Below are 19,514 nucleotides of genomic sequence, written 5' to 3' on the forward strand. Positions count from 1 at the left end.
TTCAGCTGTCAGTTTTTGTAAATTCCAAATTCGAAAACAATTTATTTGTTAACGCCTATGACAGTGATTGATTCATGTATTTTCGATTTTTTTTTTTTGCTTGCTCCTTATTTATTTACATATTCAATGAAATATTCTAATGGAATTTGGCATAAATTTAAGGACTAGGGGAAATTTTGAAAGTGGATTAAATCCTTAGAGAGCTACAAGTTACCATTTGTTGAACTAAGAGGATACACAAATGTTTATCGCAGTAGGTTGTTTAAATGTTTATCATATTAGGACAATTTTGTATTAATAACAATAACTGCACTTGGACCATTTTCAAAATTAACGGCTTTTATGTGAGTTATGATATGAATTTGCGAAAATATTTTAAAATAAAATGCAAAAGGACTTAAAATTTTTATAGAAAAAAGGGAAGAGGGAAAAAAAGCATTTTGCAAATATGAGCAGTTGTTATTATTGTTGTAGCAGTGTGTTTTACAGTGAAATATTGGGTTGCCCAAAAAGTAATTGCGGATTTTTTAAAAGAAAGTAAAAGCATTTTTAATAAAACTTAGAATGAACTTTAATCAAATAAACGTTTTTTTACACTTTTTTCTAACAGCTGATAACTGACAGAAGAAAGAATACAATTACAGAGCCACAAGCTGTGAAAAAATTTGTCAACGCCGACTATATGAAAAATCCGCAATTACTTTTTGGGCAACCCAATATTATAGTGCGTCAACTTTGAAGGGAATAACTATGGCTTTACCAAAGCATAGTGTGCATGATGTAGGCTATACAGCAATAAATCAGGTAACACTTTAAGACATGCTTAAAAGGCATTAAAAGTCGTCCCTGTAGCCGTTCACCATTACAGAGGATTCGAGGTTTCAGTCTTGTCTGGGGATTTGGTTTAAGCTGTTGTGTTACCACAATGGACCAGACATTATCAACAACTAAAACGGACTGCCACATTCCCTACCCTTGCCAGACTGCCACATTCTCTACCCCAACTTTTAGAATCATATTTTTAAAAATTCCTTTAAAATTTTAGACACATTTTATAAAAAAACTGGTTGTTACCATTCTTTGCCCCATGCTACTCTTTGAAAATTCATTCACGCATCTAACCCTACCTTTGTTTGCAATTTATTTTTTTTTTTCATTTGAATACAAATCTGATTTGGCATTTGGAAATTTTTATATGTTTTTGGCATATAGCAACTTTTTCGTGTGCATAATTCATGGAGTTAGCATAAAATGTAATACAATTTAAAGTAATTGATGGCAAGCTAATAATGAGGCAAAAAAAAATATACAACAGAAATGGCTTATAAAATTCTTATATACACAAATAGCTGGACAGGGCCCGCTCCGCTGTGCCTTCTTTCACACTCTCTCTCTATCTTAGCCTTTTACTGAAACGGTCAGTAAATAAGTCCTGTTTTGGGGTGCTGGTACGGACTTTCAGATATTTCGCCCCAATGTGGATATCATTTTTGTGCTCTACTCCTAAATACCTTTCATTTGAGCCTTATATTGCTTGGGTCGGTAAATATATCCTGTATGGGGGTATTTTTTTGGGGGTGAGGTGGACGCCCATATATCAGAGTCATGCTCTAATCTCAAATACCTTCAATTAAACCCTACATTACCATTAATGGTTTATATCTCCATTTGGTGGGTTTTGGAGGTGGCGCGTTCTCCCTGGATATCCCAACCTAAATAAGGATACCAAATTTCTGTTTCTGAGTTCTTATAAACAAACTAAATTTCGCTTAAATCGCCCCAAACATCTCCGATATCTGTCGTTTTTTTAATTGGGTAAGGAGAGGGTCCGCCCATCAAAGTTTGGGTGTTAGTTCTACTTCATTCTCTTGGTTTTGGTGGCGGATTGAAGTTGCCAAACCCTTTGCCCCCAAAGTGGATATCAGATTCATACTCTACTCCCAAAAACCATATGTAAGCTACATATTGCTATAGTCGGTATATATGTGTGGTTTAGAGGGAGTTTATGAGGTGCGGCTTCCCTGTAACACTTGGCTATAAAACAGATATCATCCCATTTTGAGCCCCTTTTTGCCATAATCCACAATTATGTCCAGTTTGATGAGTATGCAGGGTGGGGTGCCCACTCACCCACTCACGCACTCAAGCCCTTAACACGAAATTCAGAGTAACGGGTCTCCACCCAAATTATTTTTCTTTTTTGTTTTGGTTATCTACATTCAAAATCATATTCCAAAGCTGCCACTTGGGATACCACATTTTTAAAGATCCGTAGGTCCTCCTGTGTCCATCCCAATTTTAGGGTAAACAATGTACTCTACTACCAAAGACCTTTTATTGGTGTCCTTTTCATCCTTATCGGCCGTCTTATTTTATTTTTAAGTCCTTTTTTGGATAGGATAATGGGACGGGGATTGCCCTCTTACACATCCCTTAATTTTAGTGCAAAATATTCTCGATCGTCCTACTTGGCAGTTAGGTGGTGTTTTTATTGGCTCCCCCCGACGCTAAAACCCAAAAGACAAAAAGGCGGCAGGACGCCTGGACGTGAACCAGATTATTGAATCTTTATATCAACATAAGATTCGAACTATACGGACATATACCTTTCTTTTAATTCATATATTATCCCGCTCGAAGTACATGTCCTATTGAAGGGTATTAAGTGGGTGGCCCAGTCTCAGACTCTGTCCCAAATGTTTATACCAAATTCGTAGTCAACTCTCAAAGACTATTCATGTTATACCCATTTTGCGACGTTGGATATTCATGCCCGTTTTGGGAGCTTTTTGGGTTGGGGAGGCCCCGTAGACACCTTGGAACAAATTTTTATCACAGATGTGTACTCAACGTCCAAATACCTTTTACTTGATAACCATATTGTCCCAATTGATAAATATGTTGAAGGGTATTAGGGGGTGGGGAGGCGCCTCAGATGCCAAAGAATAAATATCAGATTCTTAGTCTACCTTTAAAATCCTTTCATATCCGTTGGTGGGGAAACAACATGTTTTTAGAAAATTTTTCAAAATGTGTTATGTGTAAAAAAATATATTAAAAATTTTATTTTCATACAAATTTTTTTAAAATTTTGTAAATTTATTATTAAATTATTACAAAAATTTGTAAAATTTTATTTTATAAAAAAATTTTGTAAAATTTTATTTTTATTAAAAAAATTTGTAAAATTTTATTTTTATATAAAATTTTTGTAAAATTTAATTTTTAGTAAAAAATTTTTTAGAATTTTATTTTAATAAAATATTTGTAAAATTTTATTTTTGTATAACAAAAATTGTAAAATTTAATTTTTTAAAAAAATCCATAAATTTTTTATTTTTATAAAAATAATTTTCAAAATTGTATTTTTTTTTTTTAAAGTACTGTCAAAAGTTAAGTTCTGCAGAAAATTATGTTAAAACTTTATTCTCATATTTTTTCCACAATTCTTTTTTTTTTCAATTTTATAAAATTAAAATTTATTATTTATTTTATATTTTTTGTAAAAATGTATGCAATATACAATATTGACAAAATCTTTTATATTGTAGAAAAAATGTAGACCAAACTTTCCTAAAAATAAAAGAATTCAGTAAAATTTCTGTAAAATTACCCTTAAAAAACAACAACAACGATTTTTTTGTTATAAAAAATTTTGTCAATTTTTTAATTCTACAAAAAAGATTTTGAAAAAATTTCCGTACAATGACATCATTTTTAACAGAAAAAAAATCTTTAGAAACAAAATGATAATAATGTTTATGGTCTTAAAATTGTGACAAAATTGTTTATAGAAATAAATCTTTAGCAAATTTTCCCCATATACTTATAACATTTTAGCACAATTTTGTATAGAAATCAAATTTTTTAAGACAATACAATATTGACCAAATTTTTTGGGAAATAAAAATTTTGCAAAATATTTTCTGCAAATTAAAACTTGGCATAATTTTTGATTTTCTAGAAATAAAAAATTTTATGTAATGTATTATATAGAGAGATTTTTTAAGAGCTGTATGAAAGTCTAAAAATATTGTCCGATTGTATGAAGGAGGCCGAATAAATGTAGCGCATAACGTGGAAATGTATTATATTTAAATAATGTTGGCCTTTAATGACAAGTCGTCTATCTTTCAGTTCTCTACGAGAAAATATGGCTTCTTGAATCGCCAAATCATCCTCAAAACCGTTCAGACCCCTACCCAGCCCAGTTGTATCCCATCTCCAGGACCGTTTAGTCCCTTTTGCAAGAATTCTACTTCTTAGAAGTAGAAGAGAATACATTGAAAAGTTACTCGAAAAGTTTTTGAAACCAAATATGAATAGAGTGTTAGAAGTTTCCCCCAAGGACCAACGCCCATAGACAACATTTTGTTTGTCAAATACAAATTTAAGATTTAAAATTTAAAATTTATTCAAATTAGTCTTCTTCTTGTTTTTTGCTTTGTTAACCTTAACCTTTGCTATTGCAATCCCTTTAATTTCCTGTATTTGCTTTCATTTTCATTTACAGAGTATGCTGGAGAAACCCGAATAGAAAGCGATAAAATTAAAAGTCTCTCACACTTCACTTCACATCCCCCATGGCTGTGTAAAATTTAGATACTCGAGTTAAGCTCCCACGTTTTGTATCGCCAAGTCACACTCGAGAGTATTTAAGCAAATGACCCAAAACAATTACAAGCTAAAACAATTAAGGAGAGACTCGAAAAAGTAAAAGAGAAGAGCACCAGAGGAGGGAAAATACAAAAATATACGGGCGATAAGCGGCATAGCAAACCCCAAAAGTCATCGGACAAGGGGGCCACTTTAAAGCAACTGAAATGGATGAGAAGAAAAAAACAGCCAACAACTGAATGAATTGCACAAACCATCATAGGAGTACAGTGAAAAGGCACACAGGGCCCGGCATAATCAAAAGGACATTTAAAGGAGACAAGGCACGAACCAAGGCAATGAGAAACAATTGCAGGGTAACCTCAGCCTAGTACCGAACCCCCAAAGTATTTAAAGGCGCACAAAAACATAAAAATAATTCAGCAAAGACAAAAAGAAGAAAAAAACAACAGCACAAAGCAAGAAGAGCACAAAAAAAACAAACAAACAAAACCATATCGTAATTCAGTTCAAGGCACAAGGAAACGGAAGTCGCAGGAAGATGATGTAGCGGGCCATAGCCAACAACAGCAATTTTTCAAATGCAAAAACACCCAAGAAAGTTAGAAACAGGACATTTCCTTTTTGAACTGGACAAAAGATTTTCGTGGCAAACAGCGGAGAAAAAAGGCTGCAACATGTTCCAAGTCCACAATAAACCCTTCTGCAATTAAGGCTGCCAAATGTAATCAAACTACACTCAAACACGCACCAAGCAATGACACAAACTCGATATCACAAAACATAATTCCTAGTGCTCAAATTAGTACAACAACAAAAGCCAGAAAAAAAACCAACGTCCTCTCCGCAACGTTTAATTAACAAAAGCCCCAGCAGTAGAATACAAGTGTCACAGAGGAAAACCGGCTTAATTGCCACCTATTGTCCTCCCACAACCCACTCACCCCCGCCCCAAACAGCACATTGGGCCACAAATCCTCGGTGTGAATTCTAATCCCGGGCAAAAGGAAACTGAAACAAACAACTTTGACAAAACGGCAAAATGGCGTTTATATGGCGGCGACGTTCCACTTCAATTGTGAAAATAATTGCCATTTTGATGGCCATTTGGTTTTTCGTCGCTTTCTTTATCTACACCGATGATGCGCGACGCGATTCGGCTTCCAATAAATGGAATAGCATGTCACTGCCATGGAAAGGATTCGCCGGCAATGCTGCTGGTGCGGGCGGTGCTGGCAATGGTGCCGGTTCTGCTTTGGACAACCAACAAATTGGAGTTTTCGAAGCCGGTGGAGGATTTGGGGTGGGCAATAATCCTGGCGGTGGCGTCGTTGGTGATGACGAAGTCGAAGGTGTTGCCGCCGATGTGCCCCTAGCCCAACCGGATGAGCCCAACAACAATAATGGCAATGTGATGGCCGGCCACCATGCCGAGGATGGTGCGGCGGCAGATGATAACGATGTTGATGGCGATATTAACGAGGGCGATGAGTCCATCTTGAACAATGTGGTCGTGCAGCATCCCAACAACGACAAGGTGTATCGTGGCAAATTGTTGGCTGGCAAAAAGGCAGACGGAAGCAATAAAATGCCACCCATGGATGATGGTGAGTGAGTCAACAACTCGTTAAAATAATTTGATGATATTTTTTTTTTGTCAAAGATGACTATCATGACTGTCATGGAGAGGTCAAAAATATATATTTTGTTTTGGGGTGGGGGTGGGGGGGAAGGAAGGAAAAGAGGTGGTAAAATGAACCGTAGTTTGTGGCTTTAATGGGATTAAAAAAAGAGGGCAATACAATTGAAAGCCATAGAAAAGGAAGAACAGAAGGGGGAAAAAAACGAAACTTGAAAAATTAAAAAATAAGAAAAGTTGACATAAAATCTTAAACATAAAAATATTTACTAAATTTAAAAATAAAATAATTGTGATAAAATTTTTAAAAAATACAAATTTTTTACTACATTTCCTAATATTAAGAAATTTTAACTTAATATCTTAAAATTATAAATTTTTACAAAATTTCTTCATATTGAGAAATTTTAACTAAATTTCTTAAAAAATAAGAAATTTAACTAACCGTCTTAAAATTAAGAAATTTGAACTAAATTTCTTAAAATGAAGAAATTTTACCAATATTTCTTAAAATTAAGAAATTTAAACTTAATTTCTTAAAATTAAGAAGTTTTAACTAAATTTCTTAAAATTACGAAATTTTAACTAAAATTTCTTAAAATTAAGAAATTTTAACTAAATTTCTTTAATTTAAGAAATGTTAACTAAATTTCTTAAAATTAAGATATTCTAATTCTTAAGATATTAAAAACTTTGGCTAAAATTCTCAAAAATCAAAAATTTGGACAAAATTCCTTAAAAACTACAAATTGCAACAATATTGCATAAAAAAAAATCCCATAATTTCCTAAATATAAAAAGTTTTAACAAAATTTCAAAACGGTAAAATATTTCGAAAAATTACCGAAAATGCGATATTTCGACAAAATATTTCTGAGAAACTTTTCAGAAAATTCCCCCAACAATAATAAATTTTAATTGAAATTTCCTGAAAATGGAAAATATTGGCTGAATTTTTTGAAAATAATAAATTTTGGTTTGATAAGAAATTTTGCCGTAATTACCCAAAGATAAGAAATTTTAAATACATTTTTTAAAAATAAATAAATTTGTTAAATTTCGGCGACATCGGACAATAAATGCGTCTTTTATGAGCAAAAAACCTTAAATCGAGAAATTGGCCTATACGGCAGCAATATCCAAATTTGCACCGATCTTGGCCAAATTGAAAAAGAATGTTGAAGGGCCTAACACAACTTCCTGTTCCAAATTTCTTCGAAATCAGACAATAAATGCGTCTTTTATCGAAAGATCGGTCTATATGGCAGTTATAGCCAAATCTGGATCGATCGGGGCCAAATTGAAGAAGCATGTCGAGTGGCCTAACATAACTCACTGTCCCAAATTTCAGCAAAATCGGATCATAAATGTTGTTTTTATGGGTCGAAGATTATAGATCCTCGGATCGGTCTATATGGGGCTAAATCAAGATTTAGCCCGATATTGCTTATCTTCGAACTTAACCTGTCTATGGACAAAAAAAGAATCTGTGCAAAATTTCATATCATATCTCTATTTTTAAAGACTGTAGCGTGATATGAACAGACAGACGGACATGATTAGATCGTCTTAGATTTTTACGACGATCAAAAACACATATATTTTATAGGGTCGGAAATGGATACTTCGGAAATGGATAGGGTCGGAAATGGATGGGGGTATATTCATTCGACAAAATGAATATACCCCCATCCTTCGGTGGTGGGTATACAAATTTTGAATAAATTTCCCAAATATAAAAAAAAAATTCATAAAAATTAGAAATTTTAGAAAAATTTTGTGAAAATAAGAAATTGAAATTGAAATGACCCACCAACATAGGATGAAGGTATACTAATTTAGTCACTCCGTTTGTAATACTGCGAAATATTCGTCTAAGACCACATATGATCGTCTCGAAGCTCTGAGTCAATCTAGCCATGTTCGTCCTTTCGTCCTTCTGTCGAAATCACGATAGCGGTCGAACGCGTAAAGCTAGCTGCTTGAAATTTTGCACGGATTTTTAATATTGATGTAGGTCGTTGGGGATTGCAAATGGGTCATATCGGTTCAGATCTAGATATAGCTCCCATATAAACCGATCTCCAGACTTGACTTCTTGAGCCCTTACAAGCCTCAATTTTTGTCCGATTTCTATAAAATTTTGCACAAGTACGGTCCAAATCGGTTTATAACCTGATATAGCTCCCATAAAAACCAATCTCCGGATTTGACTATTGAGCCCCTGGAAAACCCAATTTTTTCCCGATTTGGCTAAAATTTTGCAAGTAGTGTTTTGTTATGACTTCAAACAACCGTGCCAAGTACGGTCCAAATGGGTATGTAACCTGATGTAGCTCCCATTTAAACCTATCTCCAGATTTGACTATTGAGCCCCTGGAAAACCCAATTTTTGTCCGATTTCATTAAAATTGGGTATAAAGTGTTCTGTTACGACTTCCATCAACTGTGCCAAGTACGGTCCGAATCGGTCTATAACGTGATATAGCTCCCATATAAACAGATCTCTCGATTTGACTTCTTGAACTCCTTGAAGCCGGAATTTTTGTCCGATTTGGCTGAAATTTTGCCTGTAGTTGAACCATCCAGATCGCTGTAAAAAGCCTAATAACTCGCGAATGTTCCCATTCATAATTAAAATTACACATACAGCTGCCTTTTGTTCCGTGCTCCAAACTTTGATAATTAAAAACTTAAATACATCCGTTCGTACACCAAAAAAGTTCTTAAAGTATACAGCAGCGCCTGCTGAACACCCACTGACGAAGGCGGCTTGGAGGTTGCCTGTGATGTAAAGATTTTACACATTCTATTAATTTTTATCGCGAAAAAAAAATTATTTCTTCATTGGAATGTGAGTTCTTCTTCACTAACACAGACAAGGCAAAAGGTAAACATCAGCTGTACTATTCTATCATACTTGTCGAAAGGCTGTTAATCGATAACAAGTGCCAGCTGAAGTATTTTATCGTTATCGTCGATCATATGTTGTACTGTGTTGCCAGATGAATAGTAAGCGCACGTTATTATCAACATCACCAGATCAGGCAAATCATACACCGAAAAAATTTTCGCCGTGCCAAAGCATGAATTCTGACCACAAAGATGTTTTCTCATGGAGCAAGCTGGGGGATATGTTGGACGACAAATTGAAGGACGTTGCCAAGAAGGAGGATGTGGCTGCAATTAAGCAAGAAGTGGAAGACTTGAAAGTTGAAAACTCTAAGTTGAAAATCGAGGTAGAGAAGCTTACGAACCGAATTGAACAAATAGATAGACGAAGCAGGTCGGCAAATGTTGTGGTGAGTGGGCTTTCGTGTAAAAGCACCTTATCAGCTAAGAAGAGATTTGAAAAAATATGTAAAGATGATTTGAAAATGGAAGTTGATATCGTGAAAACAAGAATGTTATCGTCTGGCAAATCCTTTATCTTCTCTCTTGATACTTATGGACAAGCGCAGCGTGTAATCGATTCAAGGACAAAACTAAATGGAAAATCTATATATATACAAAAAGATTATACTGCCGTTGAACAGATGAATAGATACAATCTAAGAAAACTGTCTAAAGTACTATCCAGTAGCAAAAACAATATAAAAGTTCGTCTAGGTGAATTCTGTATTTTCGTTGACGACATAAGATACACTTGGGGAGATGGTAAAATACTTGCACCTTCTCAACGTGAGGCAGATTATCTCAACAATATTCTAGCAGATACAGATTGTTCTTTTGAAGTTCACTGTCAAAAACCAGTTAATTCAAGTAATGTAAGCTCAGGTTCTTTCACACAATAGCAGTTTGATTCGTGCCATATACTATCTTATAATGTTTCAAATCTACAAAGTTGTCTCAATTCTGGTAATTTTGTAACTTTTTTAAATAATTTTGATGTTTTCCTTTTATTTGAAACACATGTAACTGCAAATAAACGATCAAACTTTTCGTCATACCTCAAAAACTACTACCTACACTGGGTGGACGCAATTAAAATGAATAGATTTGGTAGAGCAAGTGGAGGAGGCCTCTATGGATTCAAAAAAGAGTTAAAAATCTCACTCAAAGCTAACTTTATAACGTCATACTCTTATCCATTTCTATCTTTAAATATTTGCGGTAACACAGTCTATTTAATTCCCATCTACATAAACTGTACTAGCTGGAAGCATGAGGCTGAAAAATTTGACTCCTTTTTATTGGATCTTGGCCCAACAAACTTTTGCCTAATGGGAGATATGAATGCCAGAATTGGCAACGTCCAGATTTTAGACAACAACATGATTCGTGGTATTTCTCATATTAATTCCGTTAGAAAGTCCAAAGATATAACTACAAACTCTCGTGGGAAACAACTATTGAACATTGTTGAGAACATTGGCGGTATTATATTAAATGGTAGGATAGATGGCGACGTTGAGGGAGAATACAGTTTCTGCGGTGTAATGGGTAACTCTGTTATTGATTACTGTATCTGTTCCACTACTTTCATTCATTATGTCGAGAAACTTGTGATTCCCCCTAAACCATATTCTGACCACATGCCTTTGTGCCTTCAAATCAGAATTCCTAGGCTAATGGGCAGTGGAGGCGATAACAACTTTCAACACCGTCTTTATTGGAAAGGAATATATAAAGCACAGTATGTACGAAAACTTAATTCCATGCTACTTGATCTAGGTCAAATGAATAGTTTACCTGTTGATGTTATGGTCGAGAGCATTTCCCGGGCAATTAGACAGGCTCATATCCACAGGAGGAATAGAAAATTTTTTGAACCTAGGCAAAGATGGTTTGATTGGTCTTGCTTCCGTGCACGGTCTGTTATGTACAGAAGGCTAAAATTGTACAAAAGAATGAATACGGAGAACAATAGGAGGCTCTATTACTCATCAAGGAAAAGTTTTCGAAGGCTGTGTAGTGAAAAGAAGTTGGAATATTTTAACAACAACTTGATGAGGTTAGACGAAGTAAAGTGTAGCAAGGAATGGTGGGAACTATCTAAATCATTAAGTACCAGTTCGAACAGCATGAAAGGAAACATTGATGCAAATGAGTTCAAACGATATTTCAGCTCGCTTTTGGATAAGTCTGGTCAATCCCAGGAAATTAGTTGGTGCATGCCGTTTTTCGTAGACCCGTTCTTAGATTCCCCTATTGAATATTATGAATTATATAATGTTATAAGGAAGTTGAAACCGAATAAGTCCCCAGGGCAGGATGGTATCCCTTATGAGTTCTACAGACATGCTCCCAGATGTTTCCTTCAAAAACTGTTATACGTTTTCAATCAAATCTTCCTTAAGGGAGACATACCAATCACATTCACTGAATCCATTCTGATTCCATTACACAAAAAAGGGGATGTAAACGTACCAAGCAACTACAGAGGCTTATCGCTTATTGACTCGGTTTGTAAAATTTTCAACTCTATTCTTTTGAATAGGATAACGAATTGGTTGTCAATGAATAGTATTTTGAATGAATTTCAGGCTGGCTTCAGAAAGGATTATTCTACGATTGACAACATTTTCAATTTAGTTAGCATTGTGAAGTTGAACCAGGCTAAAGGTAAGACCACTTATGCCTTTTTTGTTGATTTTTCCGCGGCTTTTGATCTTATCCCAAGAAACAGTCTGTTCTACAAACTCTCATCTTTAGGACTTTCAACGAAAATTGTATCGATAGTGACATTACTGTACAAGAATACTAAAAGCAGAGTATGGGATGGAAATACATACTCGGAATATTTTCCTGTAGAGTCGGGAGTGAAACAGGGATGTATTCTTAGCCCAGTTCTTTTTTCACTATATTTAAATGACTTACCCGATGCTCTAACTGGAGGAATAAATATCGCGAACACACACGTGAAGATACTACTCTATGCCGACGATATTGTGATCTTGTCTGATACACCTAAAGATTTACAGATTATGATTGACACTTTGCAGGAATATTGCAGTACATGGAGCTTAAAAGTAAACCTTACTAAGTCGAAAGTTATGGTTTTTAGAAAGAGTACTAGGATATCGTCCGGTCTTCGTTTCCGCTACAACGATGAAGATATAGAAATAGTTAACAGATATACTTATCTCGGTGTGGAAATCGCGTACAATTTGTCTTTCAAAGACCATTTAAAGAACAAATTATCGGCATCGAAAATTGCTATTAACTCCACGTGGTCGAAATATATAAATAACCCAAGAATCTCTCACGATAATAAATTAAAAATATTTGACTCTTGTTCAAAGTCTATCATGTGTTATGCTGCTCAAGTATGGGGTTACGAAAAATATGATGATGTTGAAAAGTTGTTTCGTTTTTTCATTAAAAAGATGTTTTACTTACCTAACAACACACCTAATTATATGTTGTATCTAGAATCCGGACTATACTCCTTATACTCCTCCACCCTTAAAACTCATTTTCTTTACATCAAGAGGGTACTTCAACTAGAAGTTAGTAGACTTCCTCGAATTCTAGCAGAGGAAATCCTTAAACTAAATATTTCCTGGGCAAAAGTGTGGTCGGAATTATGTCAGGATTTGAACTATCTGCCCGCCAACAATAGATTGCCCTTATGCGCCTATTGGAGGGAAATAATTGATGCCTTGAATGTAAAGGAACGATATAGTTTTGAATCGGCAGCCAGAAATTCTCAGTTTCACGATCTCTACCCATATCTTGATTATAATATGATCCCAACACTGACAGAGAATCTTTCTGCTCGTGCTACCAGCTTGATCATTAAAGCCAGAGGTGGATTGCTTGATCTGAATTCCAGGGCATTTCGAAGTAACACTACTGGCATATGTTCTATCTGTAACACAGATGAACCTGAAAATACTTTACATTTTATTGGAAAATGTCCTATTTTGAAAGAATTTAGGAAACTTTATTTTAACAAAATAAGTCTCGAAGAAAATGAAACATTAAACATACTAAATGGCACGAATCTTACCTCTCTGTACTCTTATTTAGAAAGCTGTATCAAATATAGAAAATTAATAATAAACTGTTTTGATGTTTGAAAATTATATAAATGATTAAATATTTTAACATGGCAAGCAGCATATGTGCTAAGCCATATATAGATTGTATGCTTAAGAATCAATATTATATACATGCATGTATTATTTTGTATTTCTTAATCAATCTATTAATAAATAATAATAATGTTCCCATCCGCTAAATCAGACAGGTTCTCAAAGAAATGAGTGGAATTCCTTATGACTGCTAGTGCGGGACACATACATAGCAGATGTTCTATAGTCTCTTTTTCTTCGATGTTCTCACAGCTTCTGCAAAAGTCATTGCTGGCAACTTTCAGCTTTTTTTTCCCGATTAGACAGTGACCTGTCATGACGGACACAATGACTGTCTGTTCTAGCATGAATGAGACGTCTGTTTTAGCCAGTGACAGCCAAGCGGTAACCCTTTTCATGTCTAGATTAAGCCACTTAGTTTGGAATGCTAAAAGTCCCCTCTTTGTGACCATCTATCATTCGTTGTCCTTCGGTCCTGGTCCTGGAAACTTAGCGCATAGATTCCAGTATCCCTGGAATGTGTAGGGTAGTTCCTAGTCTCGCAAGCTCGTCCGCTTTACAATTCCTTGGGATATCTGTGTGAACCGGCACCCAGAGCAGGTGAATTTTGAACGGTTCAGTCATCTCCTTGAGAAATACGTCCTCCAGGAATATAATGTCTGCCTGACTGTATGAGAAGATATTTATCCCAATCGTCGTTATGACTTTATATCTTAGCCATTCCATCACTTCCTTAATTTGAAAAATTCTCCGATTGATACACACTGCAGTGGTTGGGTAATCTTTTCTAAATGACCAGTTCTAGATCTCTAGAGTACACCCCAAAGCCCACCTGGTCGTTTAGTTTGGAACCATCCGTATAGAAGTCTATGTAACTTCTAATACCAGGGGTATCGTAGTTCCAATCAGTTCTATCAGGAATAGTGGTACAGTATTTTTTTTATCAAAAAGCAGGTAGGGTTTACTCCACACTGCCTGGAACATCGGATATTGTATCAAGGATAACAGTGTCCGCACATGACAAATGAGAAAGCTCCCTTTACCTCATGACAGTTGTCGCAGCAATTTGTCTAGCCTCAATGTCCAAAGGCATTAGATGTAGCATTAAATTCAGTACATCAGATGGTATCGTTCTCAGTGCGGCTGTGATGCCCAAACAAGCCATTCTTTGCATCTGGTTAAGTATTGAGCAGTGGGTGGATTTTTGAAGCGCCGTCCACCAGACCACAACACCATATAGCATTATAGGTCTGACAACTGCAATATATACCCAATGCATGATGTGTGGTCTAAGAGTTGCCTTTTGTATTTGTATTTTGTATTTTGTGCTTTCTGTAAATCGAACGTTCTCTCCTCCCAAGGAGACAAGTTCCACTGTATGCAACTTGTATCTACTGATGAAAAGAACTACTTCTGTCTTGCACGGATTTATACCTAGACCACTTTCGGTAGACCACTTCGTTGTTGCACGAAGAGCTTTCTGAAGTATATCTCTTAGAGTTGTGGGAAACTTTCTCCCAACCGCAATCGCCACGTCATCAGCATACGCGACCACTTTTACCCCCTTTTCTTCCAGAGACAATAATTTATTGTTAATGGCTATATTCCAAAGTTGAGAAGACAGTGCACCTCCTTGAGATGTTACTCTGCTGACCCACAGATCCCAAGCCTGCCGTAATGCATCTTTTAGTAAGTTAGATAAGATAAACTTTCTTACGGTGGAGTTAATGCCTAGAAACTCCCACTCCTTCATGACCGACATCGGTTTTACATTATTGAAGGCACCTTCAATGTCGAGAAATGCTACCATTGTGTATTCACTGACAGCCAGAGAACCCTTTATGTAGCCGATTTGGTCGTGAAGGGCTGTTTCAGTGGATTTGCCTTTACTATATGCATGCTGCACCCGCGAAAGGCGATCTCCAAGGATCTTTGCCCTAAGATATGTTTCTATCAACCTTTCAAGAGTCTTCAGCATAAAGGATGACAGACTGGTAGGACGAAAATCTTTCGCCTTGGTGTCGTAAGGTTTTCCTGCTTACGGAATTAAAATGACCTTTGTGTTCCTCCATCCCACAGATATATATGACATGCTGATACAAGCAGAGTATATCTCCCTAAGCCAAAAAACCAGTCTATCAGACACTGCTTGTAATTCAACCCGTGTTGCACCACCAGGGCCTGGCGACTTAAAGGAGTAGAAACTTCTTATCGCCCTAAGGATTTTCGGCTCAGACACAATTTCCCTAATAAACTCCGACGAATGCATAGCAGTGACAACCTCTTCTGGCGCCACGTATAGGCAAGAACTTTTGAGAAACTTGCCTATACGTAGAAAATTTTGCCATATTTTCCTAAAAATAAAACAAAAATTTCCTAGAAGTAAGAAAATAATTTCCTAAAAATAAGAAAAAATTTACTAAAAATATTTTTTTTAATTTCCTAGATTTTTATATATAGGAAAAATTAAAATTTCCCTATAACTAAATACTTTGAGATACTTGTCTATACATAAAACAATTTGTCATATTTTCCTAAAAACAAAAAAAATTCCTAAAAGTAAAAAACAAATTTCTTAAAAATAAGAAAAAAATTTCTTAAAAATAAGATTTTTTTTTTAAAAAAGAAAAAAATTTCTTTAAAATAAAAAAATGATTTACTAAAAAAAAAATTATTTTTTAATTTTCTATATTTTAATATATACAAAAATTAAAATTTTTCTATAGCCAAAAACTTTTGACTTGTCTATACATAGAACATTTTGCCTTATTTTCCTAAAAACAATAATTTCCTAAAATTAAAAAAAGTAATTCTTAAAAATTTTTTTTTATTTCCTATATTTTAATATATAGGAAAAATTCAAATTTTCCTACAGCTAAGATTTTTTAAGAAACTCGTCTATACATAGAAATTTTTGACATATATTCCCAAAAAAATAAAACAAAAATTTCCTAAAATTAAGAAAATAATTTCTTAAAAATAAGAAAATAATTTCCTAAAAATATTTTTTTTCTGTTTCCTGTATATAAAAAGAAATTTTTTAAAAATATAAAAATTTGGCAAAATATTTCGACAGACTTTAACTCCATTTAAAAAATTTTGTTTGTTTAAAATATTTTCCAACTTCCGTCTATTGGGCATAAAATTTTGGTTTTGGGGAATTGCCTTAATTGAAGTTTTCTTTCTCCCTCTGCAGCATTAAGTTTTGTGTTGTGTCATTTATCCTTTTATGATTCCTAATTTAGTGTCATACATATTTGATGTGTGTTCTCACATAAATTTCATGACATAATATTTTTTTTTTATTACATTGACGACAAATTTCCATAGTTTTGCCATGGTTGTTTGTTCAGCTCTTGGTCACATGGTCTTGTAAGGATTGATGGAGTTAATTTTGGCCAGCATACGCCGTAACGGCCAACATGTGGAACCCATTAAAATTGGGACAATAAGCAAACAGCCAAACTGCATAACAGCAAACCCGTCCAACATCATTTTCATAGGCAGTAGAGGGCAGTGACAAGGCGGCTGTGGCAATTGCTGGTCATGAACAAGCTCCCCATGATTCTGGTTAATGTAAATATTTGTTTGGCCAACACTCCATGAAATCGACAACTTGTCCAATGTCATCAGAGTGCCATGGCGCATGGATGAAGTGCGATGGCGGCCGGTCGTATTCCAAAAGCCGGCTGTTGGTTGCACCAAAAAAACAAAAAATACAAAACAACTGCAACAAGGGACATATGATTTATAGCCATTTACTCCACTACAAAAAATCTCTGTTAACCCCAACACCAAATGGTCCTCCGTCTACTACAGTCGTCCAGTCGTCATTGTATTTGGCGCAGCATTTATCATCGCAATGTGAAATGTTTGAATGCCAGGCCATGCAATGCATGGAATGCCGCAGAGACTTGAGTTTTCGCTGCTGTAGCTGCCACCAACTCCACCTCCAATTCTTGGGCTATAGATTGGTCGTTGTTTTTTAACTGGGTTAGTTAACTTTTGTTGTCTCAAAGCCACTATTAACGTCATAGTTATTACCACGGCTGGCTGGCTGGCTGGCTTGCTGGTTGGCAGCCAAATCTATTCCAAGCTGCAGCCTTGTTTTAATCTTTTGTTACTATTTTTTACCTGCTGCTGCAGTTACTGCTGTCTCAGCGGCATTGTTTGTGATTAAATTGGAGGCTGTCGCCGCCACAAGAGCTATGGGCTACAACTTCATTGTTGCCTGGCTGCATGGCTTTTCCTCATTTCGGCCCGCCGTCTGTGGTTTTTCTTTATTAACAAATAATTTATAAAGTCGTATAATTTAGGAAAGAAAACCAAACCAAAACGTTCAACTAGAGAAAAACCAACAACAGCAGCAGTAATAACAACAACCACTGAAAACAACCACTAACCAAGAAAATTGCTTAATTAGTCTTGAAAATGTTTCGTTTTGCCGGATTTGGTAGTTTATGGTTGTTGAACTTGACATTGAGTGTGGGAATCGAATCGTTGCCATCAGTGCGGCAATTGACTGTAGCGTCGGTTGTTCGTGTTTTTTTTTCTATTTTTTTTTTTTTGTTTGTTAATATTTTTCCTCTTTGTTGGAATTAGGGCTGATTTGGTTAATTGCTTAATAAAATATGAGAAAAGTTAATCGATATTATGCGGCTGCGGTCAACAGATGGCTGACCGGCAAATGGGCGTTTAAATTAATCCAGCCTAATTTGGAACGAAAAGTCCATAAACGAACTTATGGATGAAACGTGAGAAGAGAAATGCGAACAACAAAGAAATAAAAAAAAATGAAATGTTAATGACTCATAAAATCGAATTTCAGAACATTTTTTGGGGAGAAATGATGATGATGATGACGGTGATGTGCTTTTAATAACTTATTGGAGGATGACGTATGTGGGGAATCTGGATGACTTGCACAGTTTCCAAGATGTCCGATTAAAGTTGCAACTAGGCTAAGGAAACTCGTCATTTGAAATAGGACGACCACAGTTTTGGAATGCATCTTCAGGATAAGTTATCCCAAAAATAAAAGATTGGGAGTCGTATCGTGTGTTTGTGGACAATAATATATTGATATTCAAGGATGCTGCAAGTTGGAATTAGGAACAATATTTTGAGTCATCTCCGGTGCACTTGATTCCGACATGTGGTTAAGATTACTGTCCATATGACTAGGTTTTTGCCGTGACTATTGTCTCAAACGAAATCCTTAATGGGAATTTTCTGCCCCCAACAATCAGGATTTATGAGTAATGTAAAGCAGCGGAAAAGACCTTCAATGCAAAAAGGGTAAGGTTGAAAGACGTGACGACTGCCGGCATATCTAAATGAATTTCACATACTAACATAACACTGACTAGGGGTCCCTGGACCCGACGACATTCGAGAAAGAATGCAGAAAAATATGGTAAGAGATGCTCGCTCTTACATGCATACAATTTCTCGAACTATTGAACCTTGTGGCTCAGCTGGTTTGAAACCATGCACGAGATGTGAATCGATGACCGCAGTACATCGATTGTCCCTAGTTCTTACTTGACTTCGCGGAGCCACCAGTGATATGCCATTTCACTTTGCCACAAATGTCACTTAAAAACACCTTCTAAGATACCCCATGGTCCTTTAGGGAGGCTTAGAATTATCTTTTTCCTCCTCCGTGACCAGGGCTGCGGAGTCTAGCACTCGATCTAGACCCGGGGTCGGAGTCTAAGTCGAAGTCGGAGTCGGAGTGTTAAGCCGGAATTTGAGAGTGGTTTGGAGTCATGGCAAGCGTTGGAGTCAAGCCGGCTCATAGTCCAATTCCGGCCTCAAAAACTCGACTCCGGCCTCAAAAACTCGACTCCGGCCTTAAAAACTCGACTCCGGCCTCAAAAACTCGACTCCGGCTGACTCCGCAGCTCTGTTTGTGACACCACCATGGATCATTATTTGTCCCTGTTTCGTAAGATTCCCATACCATGTGTTTTTAAGATCATATGCAGACAACTCTCAATCTGTTAAGGATGCCTATCCAAAAAATTTGCTAACAATGCTGAACCCAGTTCCCATGTCTGTCTGGGATTCATTCGCATATATAGCCAAATCGTTTTAATCCCGTTGTTCCCTTTGGCAATGGGCTACTACCCTAGACCTATTCACATTCGTTCTTAACGCCACGAGAACTGCTTGACTATTCTGGCAGACCACTAGCTGCCTTTCTTGCCAAAACT

The 19,514-nt window shown here is 35.8% G+C and overlaps 1 protein-coding gene across 3 annotated transcripts in view; it reads left to right on the plus strand.

Annotated features, from left to right (window-relative positions):
* LOC106095261 (putative polypeptide N-acetylgalactosaminyltransferase 9) overlaps window positions 1-19,514 on the plus strand; it is a 315,857-nt gene that overhangs the window by 143,058 nt on the left and 153,285 nt on the right. For all 3 annotated transcript variants that reach the window (XM_059369150.1, XM_059369149.1, XM_059369148.1), the window contains one exon: window positions 4,514-6,224. In XM_059369150.1, the coding sequence (XP_059225133.1) occupies window positions 5,660-6,224 (565 nt within the window). In that variant the 5' untranslated portion in view covers window positions 4,514-5,659. The remainder of the gene's footprint in view (window positions 1-4,513; window positions 6,225-19,514) is intronic.

Source organism: Stomoxys calcitrans, chromosome 5 (genome assembly GCF_963082655.1).
Source record: "Stomoxys calcitrans chromosome 5, idStoCalc2.1, whole genome shotgun sequence".
NCBI classification, from domain to species: Eukaryota; Metazoa; Arthropoda; class Insecta; order Diptera; family Muscidae; genus Stomoxys; species Stomoxys calcitrans.